We start from the raw sequence: 24,009 nt of genomic DNA on the forward strand, positions 1-24,009 counted from the left end.
AAGATTGTAAGATGATACCACACCCACCACCAAAATTGTCCCCCCACTCTCCCACCTCCGAAAGATAACCAGCATAGTTCTTGTTGGCTTTGTTTTTTGCAAGTTCCTGTGCATCATTTCTCTAGATTCCATGAGTGAAACCATCCAATAGTTCTTATCTCACTAAGCATAATCCCCTCTAGCTTTACTCATCTGTCCCAAAGGACACACACATATATGTAGTGTGTGTATGTATATATATATATATATATATATATATATATAACATGTATGATTTTTTTTGCAGAGTAGTAATCTATGGAGTAAATATCCCATAACTTCTTTAAATGTTAAGTGGGCATTTAAGTTGGTTTCACTCTTTGGCTAACCTAGATGCATTTTATTGTAACACACTCACACTCTTCCACACCTACTTTTCCTTTCTCTACCCCAGCTTAGGGCTTAGGTCTCAATTGCTTCTAGCTTGCTTTCCAGCTGCACAGATTCAGCAACACAGCAGTGAGTTTGGAGCCTGGAGCACTGCAGCTGAGGGTTGGACCATCTGGGCATACCAGCCCTTTCCGTGTCCTGGTTTTTTTTTTAATATTTATTTTCCTTTTTTTTGCCCTTGTTTTTTAGTTGTTGTAGTTATTATTGCTGTTGTTATTGATGATGTGGTTGTTAGATAGGACAGAAAAAATGGAGAGGAGGGGAAGATGGGGGAGAGAAAGATAGACACCTGCAGACCTGCTTCACCGCTTGTGAAGCGACTCCCCTGCAAGTAGAGAGCCAGGGGCTCGAACCGGGATCCTTACGCCGGTCCTTGCGCTTTGCGCCACGTGTGCTTAACCCGCTGCACTACCGCCCGACTGCCAGTTCTGTTCTTTTTTTTTTTTAATATTTATTTATTCCCTTTTGTTGCCCTTGTTGTTTTATTGTTGTAGTTATTCTTGTCATCGTTGTTGGATAGGACAGAGAGAAATGGAGAGGAGGGGAAGACAGAGGGGGAGAGAAAGGTAGACACCTGCAGACCTGCTTCACTGCTTGTGAAGGGACTCCCCTGCAGGTGGGGAACCAGGGGCTTGAACTGGGATCCTTAAACCGGTCCGTGTGCTTCGCACAACGTGTGCTTAACCTGCTGCACTACCGCCCGACTCCGTTTTTTTTTTTTAACTAACTTTTAAAAATTTTATTTATTAATGAGAAAGGAGAGAAAGAACCAGACATCACTCTGGTACATATGCTGCCAGGGAGTGAATTTGGGACCTCATGCTTGAGAGTGCTTTATTCACTGTGCCACTTCCTGGACCACACTTTTTTTTCCATTATATTTTTTAATTAAAAAAATTATTTTAATTTATGAGAAAGGTAGGAGACAGACCCAGACATCACTCTGGTATATGTGCTGCTGGGTATTGAACTCAGGACCTTATGCTCCAGCGTCCAATGCCTTTTCCACTGCGCCGCCTCCTGAGTCACTTGGTTCCCTGTTAAATGAACAACTGAACTTTTTTTTTTTTAAACTGAGGGAGAAATAAGACACTTGCAGACCTGTTTCACTGCTTGTGAAGTGTCCCCTCTGCAGGTGGTGGAATGGGGGGCTTGAACCCAGGTTCTTGCACTTGGTAATATGTACAGTTAACTAGATGCGCCAGTGCCCAGGCCTGTCTTTTTTTTTTTTTTTTTTCATTCAGAGAAACAGACAGAAGGAGCATCCTCTGATGCCATAGGACTTCACATGTGATGCTAGGGCTTGAACATGGGCCATGAACTTGACCATGCTGACACCCTACCTGGTGAGCCATCTCTCTGGCCCCTCAGAACTCGTCTTCTCACCATGGTGACATAACTGCATACGCCAGCAATGACACAGCTCCAGACCCCGCCCTGCTCCCCAACCCGAGCTCAGCCCCCAGTGAACCTCAGGCAGAGCACAGTGAGGTAGCACATCTGAGGGGAGCTGTATGAGCAAGGTCTCCCCAGGGGCTGATATCAATAATAGGATGGGAGCTTTGGCCCAAGATGAGTGACACTGGGGATAGGTAACAGAAGGGCTTAAGAGTGGGAAGGGGGAGTAGGTCAATGCAACTTCTTTTTTTGTTCCCATCAGTTATCCCTGATTGGGTAAGACAGAGAGAGGAGAGACGCCATAGCACTGCTCTGTCACTCACAAAGCTTCCCAATGTGCATGGTATTCCATGTGATGGCTCCCAACTCTGGAGTCAGTGGAGAGACAAAAAGGCCCTCGCCCAAGCTACCAGGTCTCCCCCACCCCACCAGTACCCGCAGAATCTAGACCCCTGAACAGACTGCAACACAGGTGTGAGGTTCAGATTCGTTTTTAAATTTTCCCTGCGTTCTCCTTCCCCCCCCCCCTTTCCTTTACAATTGGCAACAACGACAACAAAAAATCTGGGGCGGTGGTCTCTGGGAGGAGGGGTCTCTTGAAGAACTTCCCTAGTTCCCACTGTGGTATCAGGCACCGTTGCCAAGGTGTGGGGGTGAGGTTGGAGTTCTCAGATGGCCAGAGCTCATCCGGGAACTCCATTTCCACATAACTGGGGCAGAGGTCTGGAGAGGCACACACTTGGGGTGGGGGGTAAGGTGAGCAATCATGGTCCCAACACCTTCAAGATGCTCAGAGAGGTCGAAATCTAAGTGCCACAATCTCCTTAATGATGTGAAACATGAGCAGCTGGCTTTGGTACAAAAAAAGAAAAAAAAAAAAAAAAAGAAAGAAAAAAAGACACCCCCAGAATGTTATGGTTGCTATGGTATTGCTTCCCACCCCCCCACAAGCCACCCTCCCCCATTCTAGCCTGGCGTGCAGGCCAACTTCCTGGGGTCCAGGGCAACTTCCTGGGGTCCACCAGAGGATGGAAAGGGGGGGAGCAGCAACAGGAAGCCATGGGGGTATGGGAGAGAGAGACACAGTCCTGCCCACAGTCCTTCTGGAAGGCAGTGTAGGGTCCTGTGGTGGTGGCTCCCCTCCCATACCTCAAAAGATGGATGTGGGTGGGTGGACAGGGATGTGAGGCTAGAACTCTAGTAGCTGCATGGTGAAGCCTGAAATGAACCCCAGTAGTGTTGAAGGACTAGGCCCTGACCCCCTATGGCTTGGTTCCCATGTCCCTGGTCCTCTAAGTCTCTCCTCTCACTCCTTAACTAATCAACAATAAATAAATAAGTTTCCCTACAGTAGAGGGAAGAGGCATGAAAAAAATTGGCATTGGTGGTGATGTTCCTGGGTGCCACTAGGGGGCGCTGTGGACTCAAACCCCCACCCCCCACCCCCAGTTACCTATGTGGCCCCAAGCATCCAGGATCCCAAGAGCTGGCAAGGACAGTCAGCAGTTCTTTCAAATGTCCCCTTGTTGTCCTTGGCAGATGGACATCCCCAAGGTCTGCCCCCCGTTGGCAATGTTCTGGGAATGGGGGGTATCCCGGGCTGGGGTTGTGGGGTTCCCTTAGCTCTCTGGAGCTACTGGCTCTCCATCCCGACTCTCAGTCTCTTCTGGGATGTCCTGCATTCGGCTGAAATCTGAAGGAAGACAGGGAGAAGTGAGTGGGCAACCAGAGGCTCCCCGCCTTCCCCCTTCCTCCCCCAGGGATTGTACCCCTGCACTGAGTATCAGAGCCAGGGCTCCACTACCAGGTGCTCTATAAGCTTTGTGAGGCCACTAAAGTACAAAACAGTTTAAGATGCTCATGTGAGGCTACAGTAGTTTTTAGAGTGTTTTGTTTTAGGAGAGACAAAAGCTCTGCTCATTCCTGTGCTCTAACATCCTGATCTGTCTCCTGTATTTTTTAGACCAATGACAAAAACTTGGGGGTCCCCTGAGGGAATTTTTTATCAGAGCACTGCCCAGCTCTGGCTTATGGTGGTGTGGGGGATTGAAGCCGAGCCTTTGGAGCCTCAGGCATGAGAGTCTCTTTTCATAACCATTGTGCTATCTACTTCGGTGCTAAGTTTATTTATTTGAATCTTATTGCCTTCCAGGGTTATCATGAATGAATGCGCAATGAATCACAACTGTGCAGGCACAATTGTTACCCGGGACAATTTTTTTTTTTTTTTTATAATTTTTTTTCTTTTTTTTTTTAAATCTTTTTTTTTTTTTTTAATATTTATTTTATTTATTTATTCCCTTTTGTTGCCCTTGTTGTTTTATTGTTGTAGTTATTATTGTTGTTGTCATTGTTGGATAGGACAGAGAGAAATGGAGAGAGGAGGGGAAGACAGAGAGGAGGAGAGAAAGATAGACACCTGCAGACCTGCTTCACCGCCTGTGAAGCGACTCCCCTGCAGGTGGGGAGCCGGGGTTCGAACCAGGATCCTTATGCCGGTCCTTGTGCTTTGCGCCACCTGCGCTTAACCCGCTGCGCTACAGCCCGACTCCCCCGGGACAATTTTTGCTCCCTCTTTTTTTTTTTTTAATTGATACAGAGAAATTGAGAGGGAAGGGAAAGACAGAAAAATAACTACAGGACTGCTTCCCCTAGCAGATGAGAACTGGGGGCTTGAACCTACAGCGTTGCATCTGGTAATGTGTGTGTTATCCTAGTTGTGCCACCCTCCCCCTAGTACCCTTCTTAACTTTTTTTTTTTAAACTTCAGGTGATTTCTAGCAGCCTGGGAGGTAGCACAGTGGAGCCTATATATGAGGTCTGAGTTTAAAAAAAAAAAAAAAGGAATAAATAAGATTTGGGGTTGGGTGGTGGTACATCCAGTAAAATGCACGTCACAGTGCACAAGGACAAAGGTTTAAGCACCTGGTCCCCACCTGCAGGAGTGGGTGGAAGCTTCATGAGTGAAGAAGCAGGGCTGCAGGTATCTTTTTCCCTCTCCATCTTCCTCTCTTCACTCTCATGTTGTCTTTATCAAAGATAAATCTAATGATCTATTGGGTTGGACAGCTAGCACATGGCTGAGGTTTGAGACCCTAGCAACTGGGGGAAGCTCTTAGTGCTATGTTCTCTCTACCTGAATGAAAAAGTGGCAAAATTGCATAAGCATAAGGTCCTACTCCTTCCCCCTTCTCAAAAAAAAAAAATTTTTTTTAAGAGGCTTCTATTCTCTGCTCCCACAGCCTGTCCACCCTCAGAGTGTCCCCCCCAGGCTGCACCCACTCACACCTGGTTTACCCTGGCTCTCACCTCGGGGGCTGTGTGGTGGGGACAGTCGGCTGCTCCCTTCCTCCTCACTGCCAGTGTCAGGGTCACTGCTGTCCTGTAGACGCTCCTCAGGGCTACCCAGTTCCAGACGCTCCTCAAAGGGCCGGTGGACCGAGCGCACAGTAACCGGCAGATCCAGGCGCTCGTGGCCGCGGCTAGGCTGCAGGTAGTGTGCAGGGAGTGAGCTGCATGCAGCCTCAGGGCCCAGTGACCAATGGAATAGGCACTGTGAGCCCCCCCACCCCCCACTTTTCCCTGCCTGTGGTTCACACATGTGGTTCCTAATGTCCTGTCCACTCCCACCAGATTCCTTCAGGTTAGGTTCTCTTCCAAGAGACATAATAACCCAAACAGGCCAGGGACCCTGCTAGCAAACAGACCCCGTGTGGAATCCATAGCATGAGGCCCTGAGGTCAACCCCCAGTACTGCACTGGCCAAGTCATGCTTCTTCCCCCACCCACTTTTTCATTGAAAAAAAAAAAAAGTGGGCAGCGGAGCACATAGTTGAGCACACACGTTACCGTGCACAAGGATATGGCCTTCAAGCCCCCAGTCCCCAACTGCAAGGGTGAAGCTTCATAAACCACGCAGTATGTCTCTCTTCCCAATCCCTTTTAATTTCTCTCTGCCTCTATCCAAAATAAACAAAAATAAGCAAGAAAAAAAAAGAGAGAAAGAAATACAGTTTGCAAAAAAAATGGATTTCTGGAGCCAGAGGGATAGCACAGGCCTAGGTTCTAATCCCAACACTGGGGGAAGCTCAGGTGTGCACTGGGTCACGCCTCCTTACCTGCGGGGGATTGAAGCTCAGGTACAGGGCATCACCAGCTGGGAGACTGCGGCGCCGCGGGTCCAGGGCCCTGCGAGCCCAGGGTGCCTCGGCCGTGGGGAGCGGTGCCTCAGCGTGGCCCAGGGCGGCCAGCTGCCTGCGTGCCTCCTCGGCCTCTCGCTCCAGCAGTGCCCGGGCCTGCTCACTCTCACGCAGCCGGGCCTCCAGGCTGCCGGCCTCTGTGGCGCGCTCCTCCCCGAGCCTCCGGCAGCGCCGCAGCTCCTCCTGTAGCAGAGCGTGCTGTCTCTGCAGCAGCGCCAGCTCTGTGGCCTGCTTCTCGGGGGCTGTGGGGGGCCCCTCCCTAGAGTTGGTGCGGGTCAGCTTGTCCCGCCGCTCAGGACCCTCAGGGAAGCGGGCTTCCATCAGGGTGTCCTGCTGGGCCACTGCCGCCTGGGGGGGAAGGGGTGGACAGACAGAGGGACAGGCAGGTTCAGTACCCCTCTCTCCTGCCCCTGGACCCAGGGCGGATAGTGTGTCCTTCCCCCACAAGGCCTGGCCCACTACCTGCAGTCCGTGCAGAAGTCCATAGAGATTGACTAGCCGCTGCAGCGCTTCCTGTAGACAGAGGAGCAGTTGGGGTTGCGGGTGGGGACAGGACTGCAGAGCCTGGTAACAGCTGGGTTAGGAGAGCACCAGCCTGCACACCTTAGGCCCCAGGTTTAAGTCCTGGGCCTATGTCGGAGCTGAGCACTACGTGGGCCTCTGCTCCGACTCTCCCCACCCCAAGGTTAGGTCTCCCCTACTCCACCTCTAGGACACACGCCTCTACCCCCACCCTGGCGCTGCTCCTAGCTTTCTGTCTTACCTCCTGGGGAGACCGCAGTTGGTTTCCGTTCCGATCCTACAGAAAGAAGGCAGAGTGGGGAAATCAGCTGGGTCTGTCTCTGTACATGGGTCCAGGGGCCCTTCTCCCACGTAGGCGGGGTGTCCCACCCCCACTTCAGAGCCCACCTTCTGGCTGGAGTCAGAGTCAGCCCTGCAGAGTTCAATGGTGCCATTGAAGGTCCTGGTCTCACCATCTGTTGTAGAAGGGGCAGGCGGGATTGACCTCTCGGGGTGTCTCCCCACTCCCATGGGACCCCTCCATTGCCCACCTGCCACCCAGGCTTCCTGCCCGACACTCACTGGCAGTGACCCCTGGACTTGTGTTCCCACCGTTATCAGGCTCCCCGGGCAGGGCTGAGTCCCGGGGCGTCAGGAGCAGCTCTACGCCAGGCCCCACCAGCAGGTCTTTCAGACCCTCCACTGCAAGGGGACAAGAGTCAGGGTGAGAGCAGGGCAGGTGGAATCTTGGCCACCCAAATGAAAGGAGTCAGGCAGGATGCCACCCTGGCACCACATTTGAGGTGCTATGGCACCAGGGGAAGCTCTACTGTGGTAACACCTGACAGTGGATGGGCGAGCCAGGGCTCAACCTTTACCTTCACGGATGGCATCCTGTAACAGCCGTTCGCCCCGAGGGGACTCCAGGGACTCAGAGCGAAAGAGGCCCCTGGGCAGCGTGGGCAAGGGCACCCCACCGCCACCATCCTCTTCCACCTGGAAGTGAGTGATCTCGGCAAACAGCCCGACCTTCTCCTGAAGCAGCTCCACCAGGGCACGGTCTTTCTGCTGCAGCTCCACTGTGAACAGGGAACAGGTGAGCGGGGTATACAGTTCAGGGTTCAGGGTGGGGCTGGCAGAGTGGAAGCATTGGGAGGCTGGGACAGAGACAGCCTACCTGGAAAGGCAGAACACCCCTCCACACACAAGACTCTGTTTAAGCCCTGATACCACATGGGAGCACCACAAACAGCACTGGCGAGCTCCACGCAGGGTGGACGTGCTATGGACTCTGCGCTTACGCTCGTGCTCTCCCTGGTGTTCTCCCTTTCTCTCTTGGGGCCGAGCAGCTGCTCTAGTGTCGTACATGTGAGAGGCCCAGAATTCACTCCCTGGCACTGCATTTAAAACAGAAAACCTAGGGACCGGGTGGTAGCGCAGTGGGTTAAGTACAGGTGGTACAAAGAGCAAGGACGGGCATAAGGATCCCAGTTTGAGCCCCCGGCTCCCCACCTGCAGGGGAGTCGCTTCACAGGCGGTGAAGCAGGTCTGCAGGTGTCTGTCTTTCTCTCCCCCTCTCTGTCTTTCCCATCTTTCTCCATTTCTAAAAAAAGAATTAAAAAATAAAACCTGAAGTCAAAACACAAAACAAAACAAACAAACAAAAGAAATCCCAGAAAATCTGCAGCCTGGGAGATGAATAAACCATTGGATTCTCAAGCATAAGGTCCTTGAGTTTTAGCCCTAGTATCACATGTACCAGTGATTCTTTGGTTTTCTTTCTCTCACTAATAAATAAATCTAAAGAGGGGGCCAGGAGGTGGAGCAACTGGTTAAGCACACACATTATAGTGCTCAAGGACCCAGGTTCAAACCTTTGGTCCCCACCTGCTGGGGGAAAGCTTCACTAGTGGTAAAGCAGGGCTGTAGATGTCTCTGTCTGTCTCTTTTTGTCTCTATCTCCTCCTCCCTTCTAAATTTTTCTTGGATTCTATAATAAATAAATAAATTAAATAAATCTAAAGAAAAAAAAAAAGGAAAGCAGTTTACAGTAGGCACTGCTTACTGTCCATCATCCCACAATCTCCCCATTTTCACTGAGAAGACACACAAGTCTCAGGGCTGGCCAATTAGCTGGCATTCCCCAGCCTGACTTGCAGACATGCTTCTATATTCTGGCCAGTGGGTGTGAGCATCTTCCAGATGTGCCCATGAAAGGAGCAGATCCTTGTTCATTCATTTGACCCTGCTAGCTGGAATACAGATGCAACAGCAAGGGCAGCAACAGCCATTTTGGATGCACAGATGAGACATCATCACATTCCAGATGGCAGAGCTGAGGCTAGGAGGTGGTTCACCTGTGGCTTGCTGGGTGCTGGGCTCTGTGCTCAAGTTCTAGCACCACATGGGAACACCAAGGCACCCCAGGAAACTCCACAGATGGTGGAGCAATCCCTGATGCTGCTGGTACGATTAAGAAAAGAAGAAAAAAAAGGGGGGGGGGGAGTCGGGCTGTAGTGCAGCAGGCTAAGCGCAGGTGGCGCAAAGCACAAGGACCTGGCGTAAGGATCCTGGTTCGAGCCCCTGGCTCCCCACCTGCAGGGGAGTCGCTTCACAGGTGGTGAAGCAGATCTGCAGGTGTCTCTCTCTCTCTCCCTCTCTGTTTTTCCTCTCCTTTCTCCATTTCTCTCTGTCCTATCCAACAACAACGACAACAATAAAAACTATAATAATAAAACAACAAGGGCAACAAAAGAGAATAAAATAAATATTAAAAAAAAAAAGAAAAAAAGGGTGTTAGGGAAATAGCATAATAATGATACAAGAAGTGTTTTTTTCCCCTAGTATTTTTTTTTCTAGTATAGAAGTGTTCTTTTTAATATATTTTCTTTCTTTCTTTTTTTTTGTCTCCAGGGTTATTGCTGGGGCTTGGTGCCTGCACTATGAATCCACTGCTCCTGGGGACACCTTTCCTATTCTGTTGCCCTTGTTATTGTTGTTATAGCTGTTGTTGGATAGGAAAGAGAGAAATCAAGAGAGGAGGGGAAGACAGAGAGGAAGAGAGAAAGACACCTGCTTTACCACTTGCAAAGTGATCCCCCAGCAGGTAGGGAGCTGGGGGCTCGAACTGAGATCCTTACACCAGTGTTTGGGCTTTGTACCACGTGTGCTTAACCCACTGCGCTACCGCCCAACACCCCCTCCACTAATCTTAACAAGATTTATTTATTCATTTATTAATAAGAGAGACCCTGAGCATTACTCTGGCACACGTGATGTTGAGGGTTGAACTCAGGACCTCTTGCCTGAGAGCACAACATATTATCTATTGTATTTCTGGGCTGTTGGGTATTTTTTCTTTTTTTATTTTAGAAAATTTTTAAAAAATTTAGTATTTATTTTATTATTGGACAGAGACAGAGAGAAACTGAAATGGAAGGAGGGAAATAGAGAGAAAGAGAGAGAGAAAGAGACACCTACAGTCCTACTTCACCACTTGGGAAGCAAGGACTTGAACCTACGTCCTTGCGCACTGAAATGTGTGTGCTTAACCCATTGCACCACCACCTGGCCCCTGGCTGTTGATTTTCTTACATTACAATTAGATCACATCCGAACTAGTGCGACCTCTCATAGTGAAAAGTCAAGTTACTATCTCAGTCCTGATGTTCCTAGCTCTTCTTTTCAGAAAAAGCCAAAGTATTACTACTCTTTTTTTTTTAAAGATTTTTTTAAAAATATTTTATTTTATTTATTTATTCCCTTTTGTTGCCCTTGTTGGTTTATTGTTGTAGTTATTATTGATGTCGTCATTGTTGGATAGGACAGAGAGAAATGGAGAGAGGAGGGGAAGACAGAGAGGAGGAGAGAAAGATAGACACCTGCAGACCTGCTTCACCGCCTGTGAAGCGACTCCCCTGCAGGTGGGGAGCCGGGGTTCGAACCGGGATCCTTATGCCGGTCCTTGTGCTTTGCGCCACCTGTGCTTAACCCGCTGCGCTACAGCCCGACTCCCCTATTTATTCCTTTTTGTTGCCCTTGTTGTTTTATTGTTGTAGTTATTATTGTTGTCATCGTTGTTGGATAGGACAGAGAGAAATGGAGAGGAGGGGGGAAGACAGACAGGGGGAGACAAAGATAGACACCTGCAGACCTGCTTCACCGCCTGTGAAGCGACTCCCCTGCAGGTGGGGAGCCGGGGTTCGAACCGGGATCCTTACGCGGGTCCTTGTGCTTTGCGCCACCTGTGCTTAACCCGCTGCGCTACAGCCCGACTCCCAGTATTACTACTCTTAGCTTTCTTTCTTTCTTCCTTCCTTTCTTCCTTCCTTTCTTTCTTTCTTTCTTTCTTTCTTTCTTTCTTCCTTTCTCTCTCTCTCTCTCTCTTTTTCCTTTTCTTTTTCGCTCAGCTGGGACTTCGGAGCCTCAGGCATGATAGTCTCTTTGCATAACCATTATGCTATCTAACCCCCCCCCCTTGCACCTGGTTGAGCACACATATAACAAACAGTATGCAAGGATCTGGGTTCAAGCCCAGAGTCCTACTTAAAGAAGAAAAGCTTCACAACAGGTAGAGCAGTGTTGCAGGTCTCTCTCTCCCTTCTCAATCTCTATGAACAAATAATAATCAAAGTATGGCAGAAGATAATAAACACAGTTATCACCAAACATGAGGTCAGATCTATCTCCACTATTTTTACCCCAAACACATTACAGTGCTTGAAACTCGGCTGCTTTTTTTTTTTTTTTTTTTTTTTTTTACCTCCAGGGTTATCGCTGGGCTAAGCTACCTATACCACAAATCCACTGCTCTGGTGGCCATCTTTTCCATTTGTTGTTGTTGGACAGGACAAAGACAAATTGAGAGAGGAGGGGAAGACAGAGAGGGAGAGAGAAAGATAGACACCTGCAGATCTGCTTCACCCCTTATGAAGCAACACCCCTGCAGGTGGGGAGCCAGGGGCTCGAACCAGGATCCTTCTGCAGGTCCTTGAGCTTTGTACTATGTGCACTTAACCCAGTGTGCTACCACCCGGCCCCCTGAAACTCTGCCCTTTTTGATATATTTTGGCTATGCTGTAGGGAAGCTCCTATTACATAGAATACTTGGTAGTACTCTGCAGTGTGGGAGCATAAATGGAGTTAAGAGCTCTGCGCCTGGACTTACTCTTTATTCGTCGCAAGTAAGCCTCATCTTCCGTCTCAATGAGAGGAAAGTCCTCCCTGGATGGGCACCTACAGGAAGAACAGGGGAGGTGATTTTATTATAAAAGAGTAAAAATCTTTATACAATGAAAGGCTTCAGAACTGCAGTGCAATGGGCAGCTTCACATGATGCCATCAAAAACAGTGACTCTGGTCTTCCTATGTCCCCAAGAACATCACCCTCTCAAAGAAACAGCCTTTGTCATCTAGAGTCAGGCACTTGTGATCCCAGGGCCACAATTTTTCATTTTTATTTGAGAGAGAGGGGTGTATGTGAGGGGAAACACAGAGACACCTTAGTATTCACCCTACATGAAGTTCCCTCTGGTGCTTTCATGTGGTGAAGTAGAATTACAGGTATGTGTCTCTCTCTCTCCTCCACCCCCTCAATTTCTGTCTCTACCAATAATAAATACATAAAATTACACACACACACACACACACACACACACACACACACACACACACACGAAGAAAGAAAAAGGAAAGGGGGCCAGGTGGTGGCACACCTGGTTGAGCGCACATGTCACAGTGCACAAGGACCCAGGTTCAAGCCCCTGGTCTCCACCTGCAGGAGGAAAGCTTCATGAGCGGTGAAGCAGGTCTGTAGGTTTTGCTCTCTCCCTATCTCCCACTTCCCTCTCAGTTTCTGGCTATCTTTATCCAATAAATAAATAAATAAATAAAGATAATATAAAAAAGAAAGAAAGGAAAACAAAATGGTTATCAGGCACAGTGGAGCAGTGTAGACATCAAGTCCCAGCAATAACCCTGGTAGCAGAAATAAAATAAAATAAAATAAAATAAAATAAAATAAAAGTAAAACACATGCATGAGGATCCAGATCTGAGCACCAGGGGAATCTTATGAACAGTGACCCAGTACTGTCTCTCTGTGCCTCTCTGTCTCTATTTGAAATTTTAAAACAAGAAAAAAGGGGCCAGGAGGTGGTGCACCTGGTTAAACACACATATTACAGTGCACAAGGACACAGGTTCAAGCCTCCAGTCCCCACCTACAGGGGGAAAGCTTCATGAGTGATGAAGCAGTGCTGCAGGTCTCTCTCCCTCTCAATTTCTCTCTGTCCCTGTCCAATAATAAATTTTTAAGGGAGCCGGGTGGTAGCACAGTGGGTTAACTGCATGTGGCGAGAAGTACAAGGACCAGCATAAGGATCCCGGTTCGAGCCCTGGCTCCCCACCTGCAGAGGAGTCACTTCACAGGTGGTGAAGCAGGTCTGCAGGTGTCTATCTTTCTCTCCCCCTCTGTCTTCCCCTCCTCTCTCCATTTCTCTCTGTCCTATTCAACAAGGACAACAACAATAATAACTACAACAATAAAACAACAAGGGCAACAAAAGGGAATAATTTTTTAAATGTATTTGGGGGGGAGGAGCAAGGAGATAGCTCAGCTGATACAGCACACTCTTCAAGCCATGGGGCTTGAAGTCTGAACCCCTAGCCACCACAAAGGAGCACTGTGCCATGTAGAAGTGTTTTTTTTTTTTTTTTGCCTCCAGAGTTATTGCTGGGCTCGGTGCCTGCACCATGAACCCACTGCTCCTGGAGGCTAGTTTTTTTCCCTTTTGTTGCCTTGCTGTTGGATAGGACAGAGAGAAATGGAGAAGGGAGAGAGGAAGATAAGACACTTGCAGACCTGCTTCACCACCTGTGAAGCGACTCCCCTGCAGGTGGGAAGCTGGGGGCTCGAACCGGGATCCTTACGCCGGTCCTTGAGCTTCGTGCCACATAAGCTTAACCCACTGCACTACCGCCCGACTTCCCTCTTGCTGTTTTATCATTGTTGTGGTTATTATTATTATTCTTGTATAGGACAGAGAGAAATGTACAGGGGAGGGGAAGACAAGAGAGGGGGAGGGAAAGAGATACCTGCAGACCTGCTTCACTGCTCATGAAGCGACCCGCCTGCAGGTGGGGAACTGGGGGCTGGAACTGAGATCCTTAAGCCGGTCCTTGCACTTAGTGCCATGTGCGCTTAACTATGAGTTACCGCTAGACCGCCCCCCCCCCTTTTTTAACCAGAGCACTGCTCAGCTCTGGCTTATGGTGGTGTGAGAGATTGATTTTGGGACTTTGGAGCCTCAGGCATGAAAGTCTCTGCATAACCATCGTGCTGTCTACCCTCACCCTCTTGTTGAAAAAAGAAAAACAAGAGTCCACCAGGAGCAGTGGAACCACACAGGTATGAAACCTCAGCAAAGCCTAGGGAGCAGAAATTAATTAAAAAAAAAAATGTTTAGGCAGCTAAGAGGGTGGTGGATACTCGAGTCTTAAGTCCTGAGTTAGACATCAGCACTGCACATGTCAGAGTGATGCTTTGGTTCTCTTTCCTCTATATAAAGGCAAGGTACTCAAAATAAAGGGGAAAAAAGGGTAAGCAGGGAAAGAATCTAGGCACACCCTAGTCTCCAGGCTGAGGTGACAAGATGGCTGGAATGCCCTGTCAGCAGCAGACCAGTGTACAGTCAACCTTCGCATTGCTCATTAGCTCTCGTGCACCTGAAAGGTGCCTGCCTGGCAGTGCCACTGTGTCTAATGGGACTCTTCAGGGATGGAAGGACCTACCCAGCTTCCTGCCTCAGTCACCCAGTGTCTCCCAACCCTGGCCGGCACCAAGAACACTCACACACGCACGCTCTGCTGAATGACTCGCATCCACGTGCTCCGGTCATCCCGGGACGCTGTGTGGACCTCGTACATCTCAGGAGGGGCTGCGCTGATCAGAAACATCCCCTTCTCCTGGTTTGCGATGTCTCGGACAATGAGATTCTGCAGTGATATCACAGAGGGCTTATCCTGCCAGGCAAGGAACAAGAGGGATTGAGGAATGAATGCTGCGGTGTTCAACCCTTTGGGAAGACCCCAAGAACTGAAAAGGCAACCTACAGCATCACTGCTGAGCCCAGGTTTGGGTCTGGCCAGGGTGAATACAGAAATGTATGTGACCCTTGGCCAGTGAACTTTTTTTTTTTTTTTAAATGAAAAAGAGAGCGAAAGAACCAGACATCACTCTGGTACATGTGGTGCCAGGGATTGAACTCAGGACCTCATGTTTGAGAGTCCAATGCTTTTTTATTTTAAATTCTTTTTATTATCTTCATTTATTTATTGGATAGGAACAGTCAGAAATCAAGAGGAAGGGGGAGACAGAGAAGGAGAGAGACAGAGAGACACCTGCAGCCCTGCTTCACCACTCGCAAAGCTTTTCCCCTGCAGGTGGGGACCGGGGGCTCGAACCTGGGTCCTTGAGCACTGCAACATGTGCACTCAACCAGATGTGCCACCACCTGGCCCCCTAGAGCGTCCAATTCTTTATCCACTGTGGCATCTCCCGGACCACGGCCACTGAACTTTCATTTATTGAATAGAGACAGAGAGAAATTGAGAGGGGAGTGGGAGAGAGACACTGCTTCACTGTTTGTGAAACATGCCCCTGCAGGCAGAGACAAAGAACTTGCACCCAGGTCCTTAGGCATGGTGATGTGCACACTCAACCTGGTGCTCTATGGTCCAGGCTCAGCCACTGAATAAAGATAGATAAATTAATTAATTAATGATCTTGGATCTCCCTCGCAGGTGTAAAAACATGCCTGCACTACAGTCCTGACATCTGTCGGCTGATTTCTTCTACTATCATAGTAGACTAGCTGTATGACTCCAGAAACTCCCAGAGTTGTTTTGTTTTATTTCTATCAGAGCACTGCACAGCTCCGGCTTATGGTGGTGTGGGGGATTGAGCCTGGAACTTTGGAGTCCCAGGCCTAAGAGTCTCTCTGCATAACCATTATGCTGTCTTCCCTGCCCACTTCCAGGGTTTTTTTTTTTTTTTTTTTTTTTTTTGGCTAGAATAGAAAACCAAGGGTTCTAAAGAGCAAAGCATCAGAGTAAGCCTGATGATGAATGGCGAGAAAACAAGATGTCTATGTTAGGTACTGATGTCAACTGAGTAACTGATATCTTTACTTTATAGCCGCTCCCTTTGAGAACTCAGGATTGGGCTTACATTTGGGTTTGGTTGGGTGGTTTTACACAGTAATAAATTTAGCCAGTCTGTAATGCCTCCCCCCCACACCAATAAATAAATAAATAAAAGAACAAAACAAAAAAAGAAATAAAGGGTCTGGGTGATGGTATAGTCGCTTAGGCACATGTTACCATGTTCAAGGATACAGGTTCAAGCCCCCGGTCCCCACCTGTAGGTGGAAGCTTCATGAGTGACAAAGTGGGTCTGCAGGCATCTCTCTCTTTCACTTTATTTCCCTTTCCTGTCTCTATCCAATAAGTAAATAAATAAAATACTTGATAAAGAATAAGAAAGCAAGAAGGAAGGGAGGGAGGGAAAGGGAAGAAAGAAGAAGAAACAGAAGGCTCAGGATGTGTCTATGCCTGTGCTAGGGGAGGAGAGCAAGACAAGAAAGGAGGGGAGGGTGAGCTCACCAGGGCAGGGAAGATGTACTTCTGGTCCTTCTCCTGCAGGAACACCAACACATCTGTCATCAGCAGCATCAGCACATCTGGCACAGGACAAAGTATGAGACAGGTAACATTAGAGGGCAGGGCTAACCCGCAGGCTCAGAACAAGAGCTATACTGTGGGTTAAGGTTTCCCACTGCCCCAGGCCACAGGAGACCCAAGGAGTCAACTGATGCTTTTGGAGAAACCCCCCTGGACTCAGCCCTGCCCCCACCCCCACCCCCCAGTAATGGGGCCTTGTACATGTGTGATTTCACTACTCTGGGGTCAACTTTCACTTTTGACACACAAAGGGAGAAGATACTGCCACATTGAAACTCACTCCAGTGCCATGGCATGCTCAAGGGCCACTTGAGATTGACCCAGGGCTTAACACATGGCAAGGTACTTGCCCTATTTGGTGAGCTATTAAAGCTGGTTTGGTTTCTGTTTCTTTCCCTTTTCTTTCTTCCTTTCTTAACCAGAGCCCTGGTCAGCTCTAGCTTCTGGTGTGCTGGGAATTGAACTTGGAAACTGGTGCCTCAAGGATGAAGGGCTTTTTTGCATAAGCATCATGCTATCTTCCAAGCCTAAGGCAGGTTTCTTGACACATTCTGAGGACAGGCACTGCTGGACTACAGGAATCTACAGACTCTGCCTCCAATGGATGTGCATCCAATTCTACAAACCGATGTATGGGTTTGGTGCTGACAAAGCATACCTGTTACCATGCCCACAAGCCTGGGTTTGAGTTCTCAGCCACCAATATGCGAGTGCCTCCAGGGGGGAAGCTTCACGAGTGGTGGAGCAATCTGCGGTATCTCTCCTGTCTCTCAACTGCTATCTGGAGCAGAGGTTGGGAACCTCCAGCCTGAGGGCCATATAAGGCCAGCAAGTCCTTTGGTCTGGCCCTGCCAAGGCAATGGCAGTTTTTGACCATAGCACATGAAGTACTACTTTTTAAGTTGATAGTTTTGTCTGGCCTGTGAATGGATGTTATTAATATCTAAATGGTCTTTGTTAGAAAAAAGTTTCCCCACTCCTGGAAAGGGGGGAAAATCCTGCTGGCAGCAGTGGAGTCATGTAGGTCCCAAGCCCCAGAAATAACTCTGGTGTTAAAGAAGAAAAGAGAGAGAAGAAAAAAAAAAAAAGAAGAACACTCATGCACATATTTCTGGGTAAAAAAGTCCAGGATTTCTGTGTGTTCCTGGAGTAGGCGGGGCCACTGTTTTTTTTTTTTTTTTTCATTTTTTCTGTTCCTGTATATCTGGCCCACAGTCACCTGCCCAAAGCTCATTTCCTGCTGAGATAGGCAGGATAGGGAGTGGGTTCTGTACATAGCTCTCCCACAGACTAACAACCTTCTCCCACAACCCCAGCAGACCCACCCCCTCAGTCTCACCCACAGGATCTCAGATTCCCTTTAAGACTGAGGGGGAACCAAGGTCAAGTCCACCAGATGTGCCCGTGACAGCCTGGTGCCGCACACTCACCTTCCAGCCTGGAGTTCTCACCAAGCCGTGGGATCCTGGGCGGGGAGGGCTCTTACAAACTGCCTGAGAAACACAGTGCTCTAGTCTTACTATTTTTAACGCCCCTTGGCTTATATTCTTAGCTACTGCGTGGGAGGGCTGGGAAGCAGAGATGGGATGAAGGAAGGTGGCTGGTGGAGGTTGCAGTCCTCAAGGCTGGGGGACAGGGATGTAGGGAGAGAGGCCCAGGCCACGGTAAGGCCTACACCTTGGGAAGCACAGCTCACTTCTGTCCTTCACCCTTTACCCCTTCGTTTCTTGCCTTGATTGAGGGAGTAATGATTTGGCTAGTATATGCAGCCCAGGAGGAAAGCTAGGAAAATGATCCCTGGGCCCTCACCACACCTCGTCTGTTCATCCTTAGTACTGCAAAGTTTGTGCCCACTACTAGGACTCCAGCCAGTGGGACTAACTGCCCGAAACCTGTCTTCTGAGATAAGAGCTTGTTTTCCTCATCAGAATGGGAAGATCAACTTAAGGATGCTCCGTGGATAGTGAAACAGTGCTGTAGGTATCTCTCTCTCAGCACTGTGGACAGTAGCGAGGATGCTGTCCATTTCTCCCTCTCTAAGTATATAGAATCAAAATAATGGGGCAGTGGCCCAGAACAATGATTCCAATCAACACTCTGGCTCTCTCATAAATAAATAACTTAAAAAATTGAGCAGGAAGGTATGCACAAGGTCCTCCGTTCATTCCACTAACACTGCATATAAAAACAAAAACAAAAACTTAACAAAAAAACCTTGACGCTCTCTAGAGGCCAGGTGGTAGAGCACTTTCTAGAACAAACATGTTACAGTACACAAGGACCTGGGTTCAAGACCCCAGTTCCCAACTGTAGGGAGAAACTTTATAAGCTGTAGTGCTGCAGATGTCTTTCTCCCTCTCTCTCTCTCTTTTCTTATCTCTATTAATTGTACAGAGTCAGCCAGAAATCCAGAAGGAAGCGGGTGGTAGGGAGAGAGAAAGAGAGACACCTGCAGCACTGTGTCACCACTTGCAAAGCTTTCCCCCTGCAGGTGGAGATCGAGGGCTTGAACCCAGGTCCTTGGGCACTGTAATGTGTGTGTTGAATCAGCTGTGCCACCACCTGGCCCCTTCTTTTTCTCCTTCTCTATCTCCATGTGCCTTCTGTTTTGTTTGTTTGTTTGTTTGTTTGTTCCCAGAGCACCAAGTAGCTTTGGTTCATAGTGGTGCAGGGGATTGAACCTCTGACTTCGGAGCCTCAGGCATGAGTCTCTTTACATAACCGTTATGTTATCTAACCCCCTACCCTGTGTTCCCTGTTTCTGTCAAATACATGATTGTTTTCAGCTCTCCAGGTGTGCAAGGAGCAAAGAAACATATACATCATGATAAAGAAGTCCCTATAAAATCAGAGAGTAAAATCCAAGAGTTCAAATTATGGCTGCAAAACAAAGGTTCCCCCCCCTTCTTTCTTTTTTAAATTTTTATTCATTATTGGACAGAGACAGAGAAATTGAGAGGGGCAGGGGAGATAGAGAAGGAGACAGAGACACCTGCAGCTCTGCTTCACCATTTATGAAGCTTGAGCCCAGGTCTCTGTGCACTATCATGTGGGTGTTTAACCAGGCGTGCCACCACCTGGCCCACCTTTCTTTTTCTTCCTTCCCTCCCTCTCTCCCTTCCTTTCTTTCAGAACCAGAGAGCATTGCTCAGCTCTGGCTTGTGGTGGTGGTGTGGAACCTGGAAGCTCAGAGCCACAGACAGAAGAATCTTTTTGTATGACTGCTATGCTGCCTCCCCACCCCCAGAGATATTCTCTCCATCTCCCTCTCTTGGACAGAGTTTGGTATTTGCAATACTCCTAGTGAGCCATTTTTTCCCTTTCCTTTAGATAGAAAGTGACAAAAAGGGAGAGAGAGACACACAGAGAAACAAGAGAGGTTGTAGCACCAGTCCACGGCTCGCAAAGCTTCCTCCCTACAAGTACTCCCATGTGGCAGCCTGGAGTTCAAACCTAGGTCCTCAGACATGGTGGCGTGTGTGTTCTAGCAGGAGAGCCACCCCCTGGCCCCACAGTGCATGCTTGCCCTCCTCCTCACCCCACCCTGGCTGCAGAGGGGAGGTGCTGCGGGCTGGCTGACCTTTAAAGCGCCCCGCCGCCGTCTTCCAGAGCAGGCAGCCATCGTGGACGAGCTTGCGCCGCAGGAGCTCCTCACGGCCAAAGGGACCCTTGCTGGGCACAGGGGTGTAGGCTCGGGGGTCCATGCGGTTGTAGATCTCCTGTAGGCGGGCCCCCTTCTCCAGCTCGTGCACGTCCTGGTCTACATTGGACAGCAGCTCCTTCACCAGCCCCAGTGCCGTCGTCAGGTCCTGCCGCTCCGCCTCCAGGCCTATCACCAGGAGCCACGTGAGGGGGGGGGCCTGGGTGCCACAACCCACCCACCTGTCCCCCAGGTTCCTGTGTGCCCGCTCACCATCAACTCACCGTGTGAGTGCTGCAGGATGCGGTTCAGAAGCACCGGGTACTTGGTGATACGCTGGGTCACCAGCAGGATGCACTCCTGCACCCCGTGCCGCTTCAGCACAGCTGAGCGGGTCACCTTCTGCAGAGGGAACCGCGGGGCAGGGCTCAGGGGCGGGGCAGTAGTGGGACACTGTCTAGATCCCACACTCTAAGCTACCCCAGCTCCTGGCCACTCACTGGCCAGCAAGCAAAGGAGTGTGGGGAGCTAGCTCTGCTATGGGAGGACTTGGATCTTTTTTTTTTGCCAGTTATTGTTATATATGTATTTATTTATTCATTTTTCTAAAAATATTTTTTAATATTTATTCCCTTTTGTTGCCCTTGTTGTTTTATTGTAGTTACTATTGTTGTTGTTATTGATGTCGCTGCTGTTGGCTAGGACAGAGAGAAATGGAGACACCTGCAGACCTGCTTCACCGCTTATGAAGCGACTCCCCTGCAGATGGGGAACCGGGGGCTCGAACCGGGATCCTTACGCCAGTCCTTGTGCTTTGCGCTATGTGCACTTAACCTGCTGCAGTAGCCCAACTCCAAATTTATGTATTTATTTTGATAGGACAGAGAGGAATTAAGAAGGCAGGGGAGATTGAAAAGGAGACAGAGACACCTGTAGATTCCTTCATTGCTTGTGAAGGTGCCCCCTACAGGTGGGGACTAGAGACTTGAACCAGGGTCTGTGCGCATGGTAGTATATGTACTCTACAAGGTGTGCCACTAATGCCCATGCCTTCTTCTTTTCATCACCAAGGATACCATATCTACACAATTTCACTGTTTGCCTCCTGGGTTATCACTGGGGCTCAGTGCCAGCACTACGAATCCACTGCTCCTGGCAGCCATTTTTCATTTTTATTGGATAGGACAGAAATTGAAAGGGGAGGAGATAGAGAGGGAGAGAGACAGAGAGACACCTGCAGACCTGCTTCACCGCTTGTGATGTGACCCTCCCTGCAGGTGGGGAGCCGGGGCTCAAACCCAGATCTTTGCGCTGGTACTATGTGCGCTTAGCCCAGTGTGCCACCGCACAGTCCCCCATTCTATTTTTAATCTAATTTTTCCCCTTTAATTTTTACTTTTATTCTTATATTTTTGTATTATTATTATTTTTAAAATATCTATTCTCTTTTGGTTTTTCAATTGTTGTAATTATTGTTGTTATTGATGTCGTTGTTGTTGGATAGGACAGAGAGAAATGGAGAGAGGAGGGGAAGACAGAGAGGGGGAGAGAAAGACAGATGCCTGCAGACCTGCTTCACCACACGTGAAGCGACTCCCCTGCAGGTGGGGAGCCAGGGGCTCAAACCGGGATCCTTACACTAGTCCTTATGCTTTGCACCACATGCACTTAACCTGCTGTGCTACCGCCTGACTCCCATATTTTTGTATTATTATTTTTATTTATTTATTTATTGGATAGAGACAGCCATCAAGAGGGATGAGGAGATAGGGAGAGAGACAGACACCTACAACACTGATTCACGACTTGTAAAGTGACTGGGCACTTGAACTTGGGTCCTTGCGCATTGTAACGTGCACTCAACCAGGTGTGGCACCACCCAGCCCCTATTCTTATAATTTTTTTTTTTTTACCTGAGCACTGCTCAGCTCTGGCTTATGGTGGTACGGGGGACTGAACCTGGGACTCTGGAGCTTCAGGCATGAGAGTCTCTTTGCATAACCATTATGCTATCTACCCCTACCCCTTATAATTTTTTATTTTGACCAGAACACTGCTCAGCTCTGGCTTATAGTGGTGCTGTTGGGAATTGAACCTGGGACCTCAGAGCATCAGGCACAAGTCTTTTACATAATCACTATGCTATCTAAAACCAGCCTAATTCTTTTCTTTTTTAGATAGGAGATGACAAATGAGAGGGAGAGATACCACAGCACTTATAAAGTATCCACTGTGCATGGTGTCCCTATGTGGTGCCAGGGGCTCAAACCCAGGTCTTTGAACATGGTGAAGTGTTTGCTTTACAGGGTGAGCCAAACTCCTGCTCCTGTGAGGGTTGTCTGTGACAAGACCATGGGACAGACGGACCCCTGGGTAGCCAGATGAATACTAGTCCCCACACGCTCCCCTGTGAAGAGGGCAGGTTGGGCCCCCTCCCAAGTCCCTCACCCTGCGAGCCTGGGGCCTCAGTGGTTTGCTCACCCGGATAAACTGCTGGAAGCGTTTGTCCCGAGCATACAGCTCCTTGTAGAGCTTTAAGGCCTTGGTGTGGCGGCTACAGAACTCTGAGTAGGTCTTTCGCATCTGCTCGGCGCTGGCACCTGAGAACTGGAAGTCAGGGGAGCATGGTTGAGACAGTCCACCTCCCCAAAACCAAACTTTATATTTAATGAGATCATTGAGGGAGAGAACCACAGCATCACTGCAATGGCAGGGATCGAATTCGGGACCTCCTGCTTGAGAGTCTAACACTTTAGCCATTGAATCACCTCCAGGGCCACCCAAAGCCACATTCTGTCCCCATGTCATCTACTGGTCTCCCTCAAGGCCAGCCAGCTGCCTTCCTGGCCAGCTGTCCCCGGCTTTCCACCCAAGAGGAACCCCTTTTCTCACCTGGTTAATGAGCAGGTCCCCTAAGCGCTGGATGACAAAGTTGCGGGTGCTGCCGGGGCACAGAGCCTGGCGCCGGCGCTCAAGCAACTGACTGAGGAAACGAGTGTGGATGTCACTGAGCTCATCTACACAGGGGAACAGGCCGTGCACAACCCCGGGCTCCAGCTGCAGCTCCTCCAGCATCCCCGGGCGGAACAGACGCGTCATGATCTTCAGCGTCCGCACATGGTGCAGCTCCGTCTGGATGAGCTCTGTGGGTACAGGGTGTCAGGCACCTGGGCCCCGGCAAGGGGTGGTGATGGGACACAGCTGCTGGGGCCTGGGGTGGGAGCTGCAGGACTCTCTTGAGAACTTCAAGGATACTTTGAAGGTTACATTTTTTCTGCTGGGCAGTTTCATCACTCTTGGGCCTCTTTCATTCAGAGAGCGGGATAGGGACACCCTGAACTTCCTGAACTTCCTCCAGTCCTATGGCACTGCTAATGTGATACCAGGGCTCAGACCTGGGCCAAACACACATGACAGTGCAGGTACACTATGCAGTGAGCCATCTCTCCACTGCATCATGAAGATTTTTGATCAATTTCTAGTTGCATTAAAAATTTTTTATTTATTGGATAGAGACGGACAAGTTAAGCAGTAAGGGGGAGATAGAGAGGAAGAGAGACATCTACAGGACTGTTTACCCTCTGGAAAAGTTTCTCCCCTGCAGGTGAGGATGGGTGGCTTGCATAACAGGTGCTCACCCAGGTGCACCACTACCTGGCCCCTCTAGTTACTTTTAAAAGATTCATTTATTTATTTAGTAAGTGGGAACAAAAGAAAACAAACCAGAGCTCACTCTGACACGTGCAGATGTATGGGACTGAACTTGGGACCTAATGACGGCAAGTGTAGTGTGTTGTCTACCACACCACCTCTAATTTTTTTCTTTTTTTTTAAATTATCTTTTATTTATTTATTGTATAGAGACAGGTAGAAATAGAGAGGGAATGGGGTGATAGGGAAAGAGACAGAGAGATACCTGCAGTCTGCTTCACCACTTCTGAACCTTTCCCCCTGCAGGTGGGGACCGGGGGATCAAAACTGGGTCCTTGCACACTGTAACATGTACGCTCAACCAGGTGCGCCACCACCCAGCCCCTACCAACTCTGGTTTCTAATTTAATTTTTTTCTTTTTCTTTTTTGCCACTAGGGTTATTGCTGGGG

General features: G+C 49.0%; 1 protein-coding gene across 6 annotated transcripts in view; it reads right to left on the reverse strand.

Moving 5' to 3' along the window:
- Window positions 1-2,350: 2,350 nt before the first annotated feature.
- Window positions 2,351-24,009, reverse strand: part of ARHGEF2 (Rho/Rac guanine nucleotide exchange factor 2) — an 82,696-nt gene continuing 61,037 nt past the window's right edge. For all 6 annotated transcript variants that reach the window (XM_060201577.1, XM_060201579.1, XM_060201578.1 and 3 more), the window contains 15 exons: window positions 22,800-23,050; window positions 22,389-22,514; window positions 20,192-20,309; window positions 19,848-20,096; window positions 16,190-16,266; window positions 14,379-14,548; window positions 11,695-11,762; window positions 7,406-7,606; window positions 7,110-7,229; window positions 6,936-7,003; window positions 6,790-6,825; window positions 6,489-6,539; window positions 5,946-6,374; window positions 5,137-5,314; window positions 2,351-3,520 (listed from right to left, as the gene is read on the reverse strand). In XM_060201577.1, the coding sequence (XP_060057560.1) occupies window positions 3,447-3,520; window positions 5,137-5,314; window positions 5,946-6,374; window positions 6,489-6,539; window positions 6,790-6,825; window positions 6,936-7,003; window positions 7,110-7,229; window positions 7,406-7,606; window positions 11,695-11,762; window positions 14,379-14,548; window positions 16,190-16,266; window positions 19,848-20,096; window positions 20,192-20,309; window positions 22,389-22,514; window positions 22,800-23,050 (2,216 nt within the window). In that variant the 3' untranslated portion in view covers window positions 2,351-3,446. The remainder of the gene's footprint in view (window positions 3,521-5,136; window positions 5,315-5,945; window positions 6,375-6,488; window positions 6,540-6,789; window positions 6,826-6,935; window positions 7,004-7,109; window positions 7,230-7,405; window positions 7,607-11,694; window positions 11,763-14,378; window positions 14,549-16,189; window positions 16,267-19,847; window positions 20,097-20,191; window positions 20,310-22,388; window positions 22,515-22,799; window positions 23,051-24,009) is intronic.

Source organism: Erinaceus europaeus, chromosome 11 (genome assembly GCF_950295315.1).
Source record: "Erinaceus europaeus chromosome 11, mEriEur2.1, whole genome shotgun sequence".
Classification (NCBI taxonomy): domain Eukaryota; kingdom Metazoa; phylum Chordata; class Mammalia; order Eulipotyphla; family Erinaceidae; genus Erinaceus; species Erinaceus europaeus.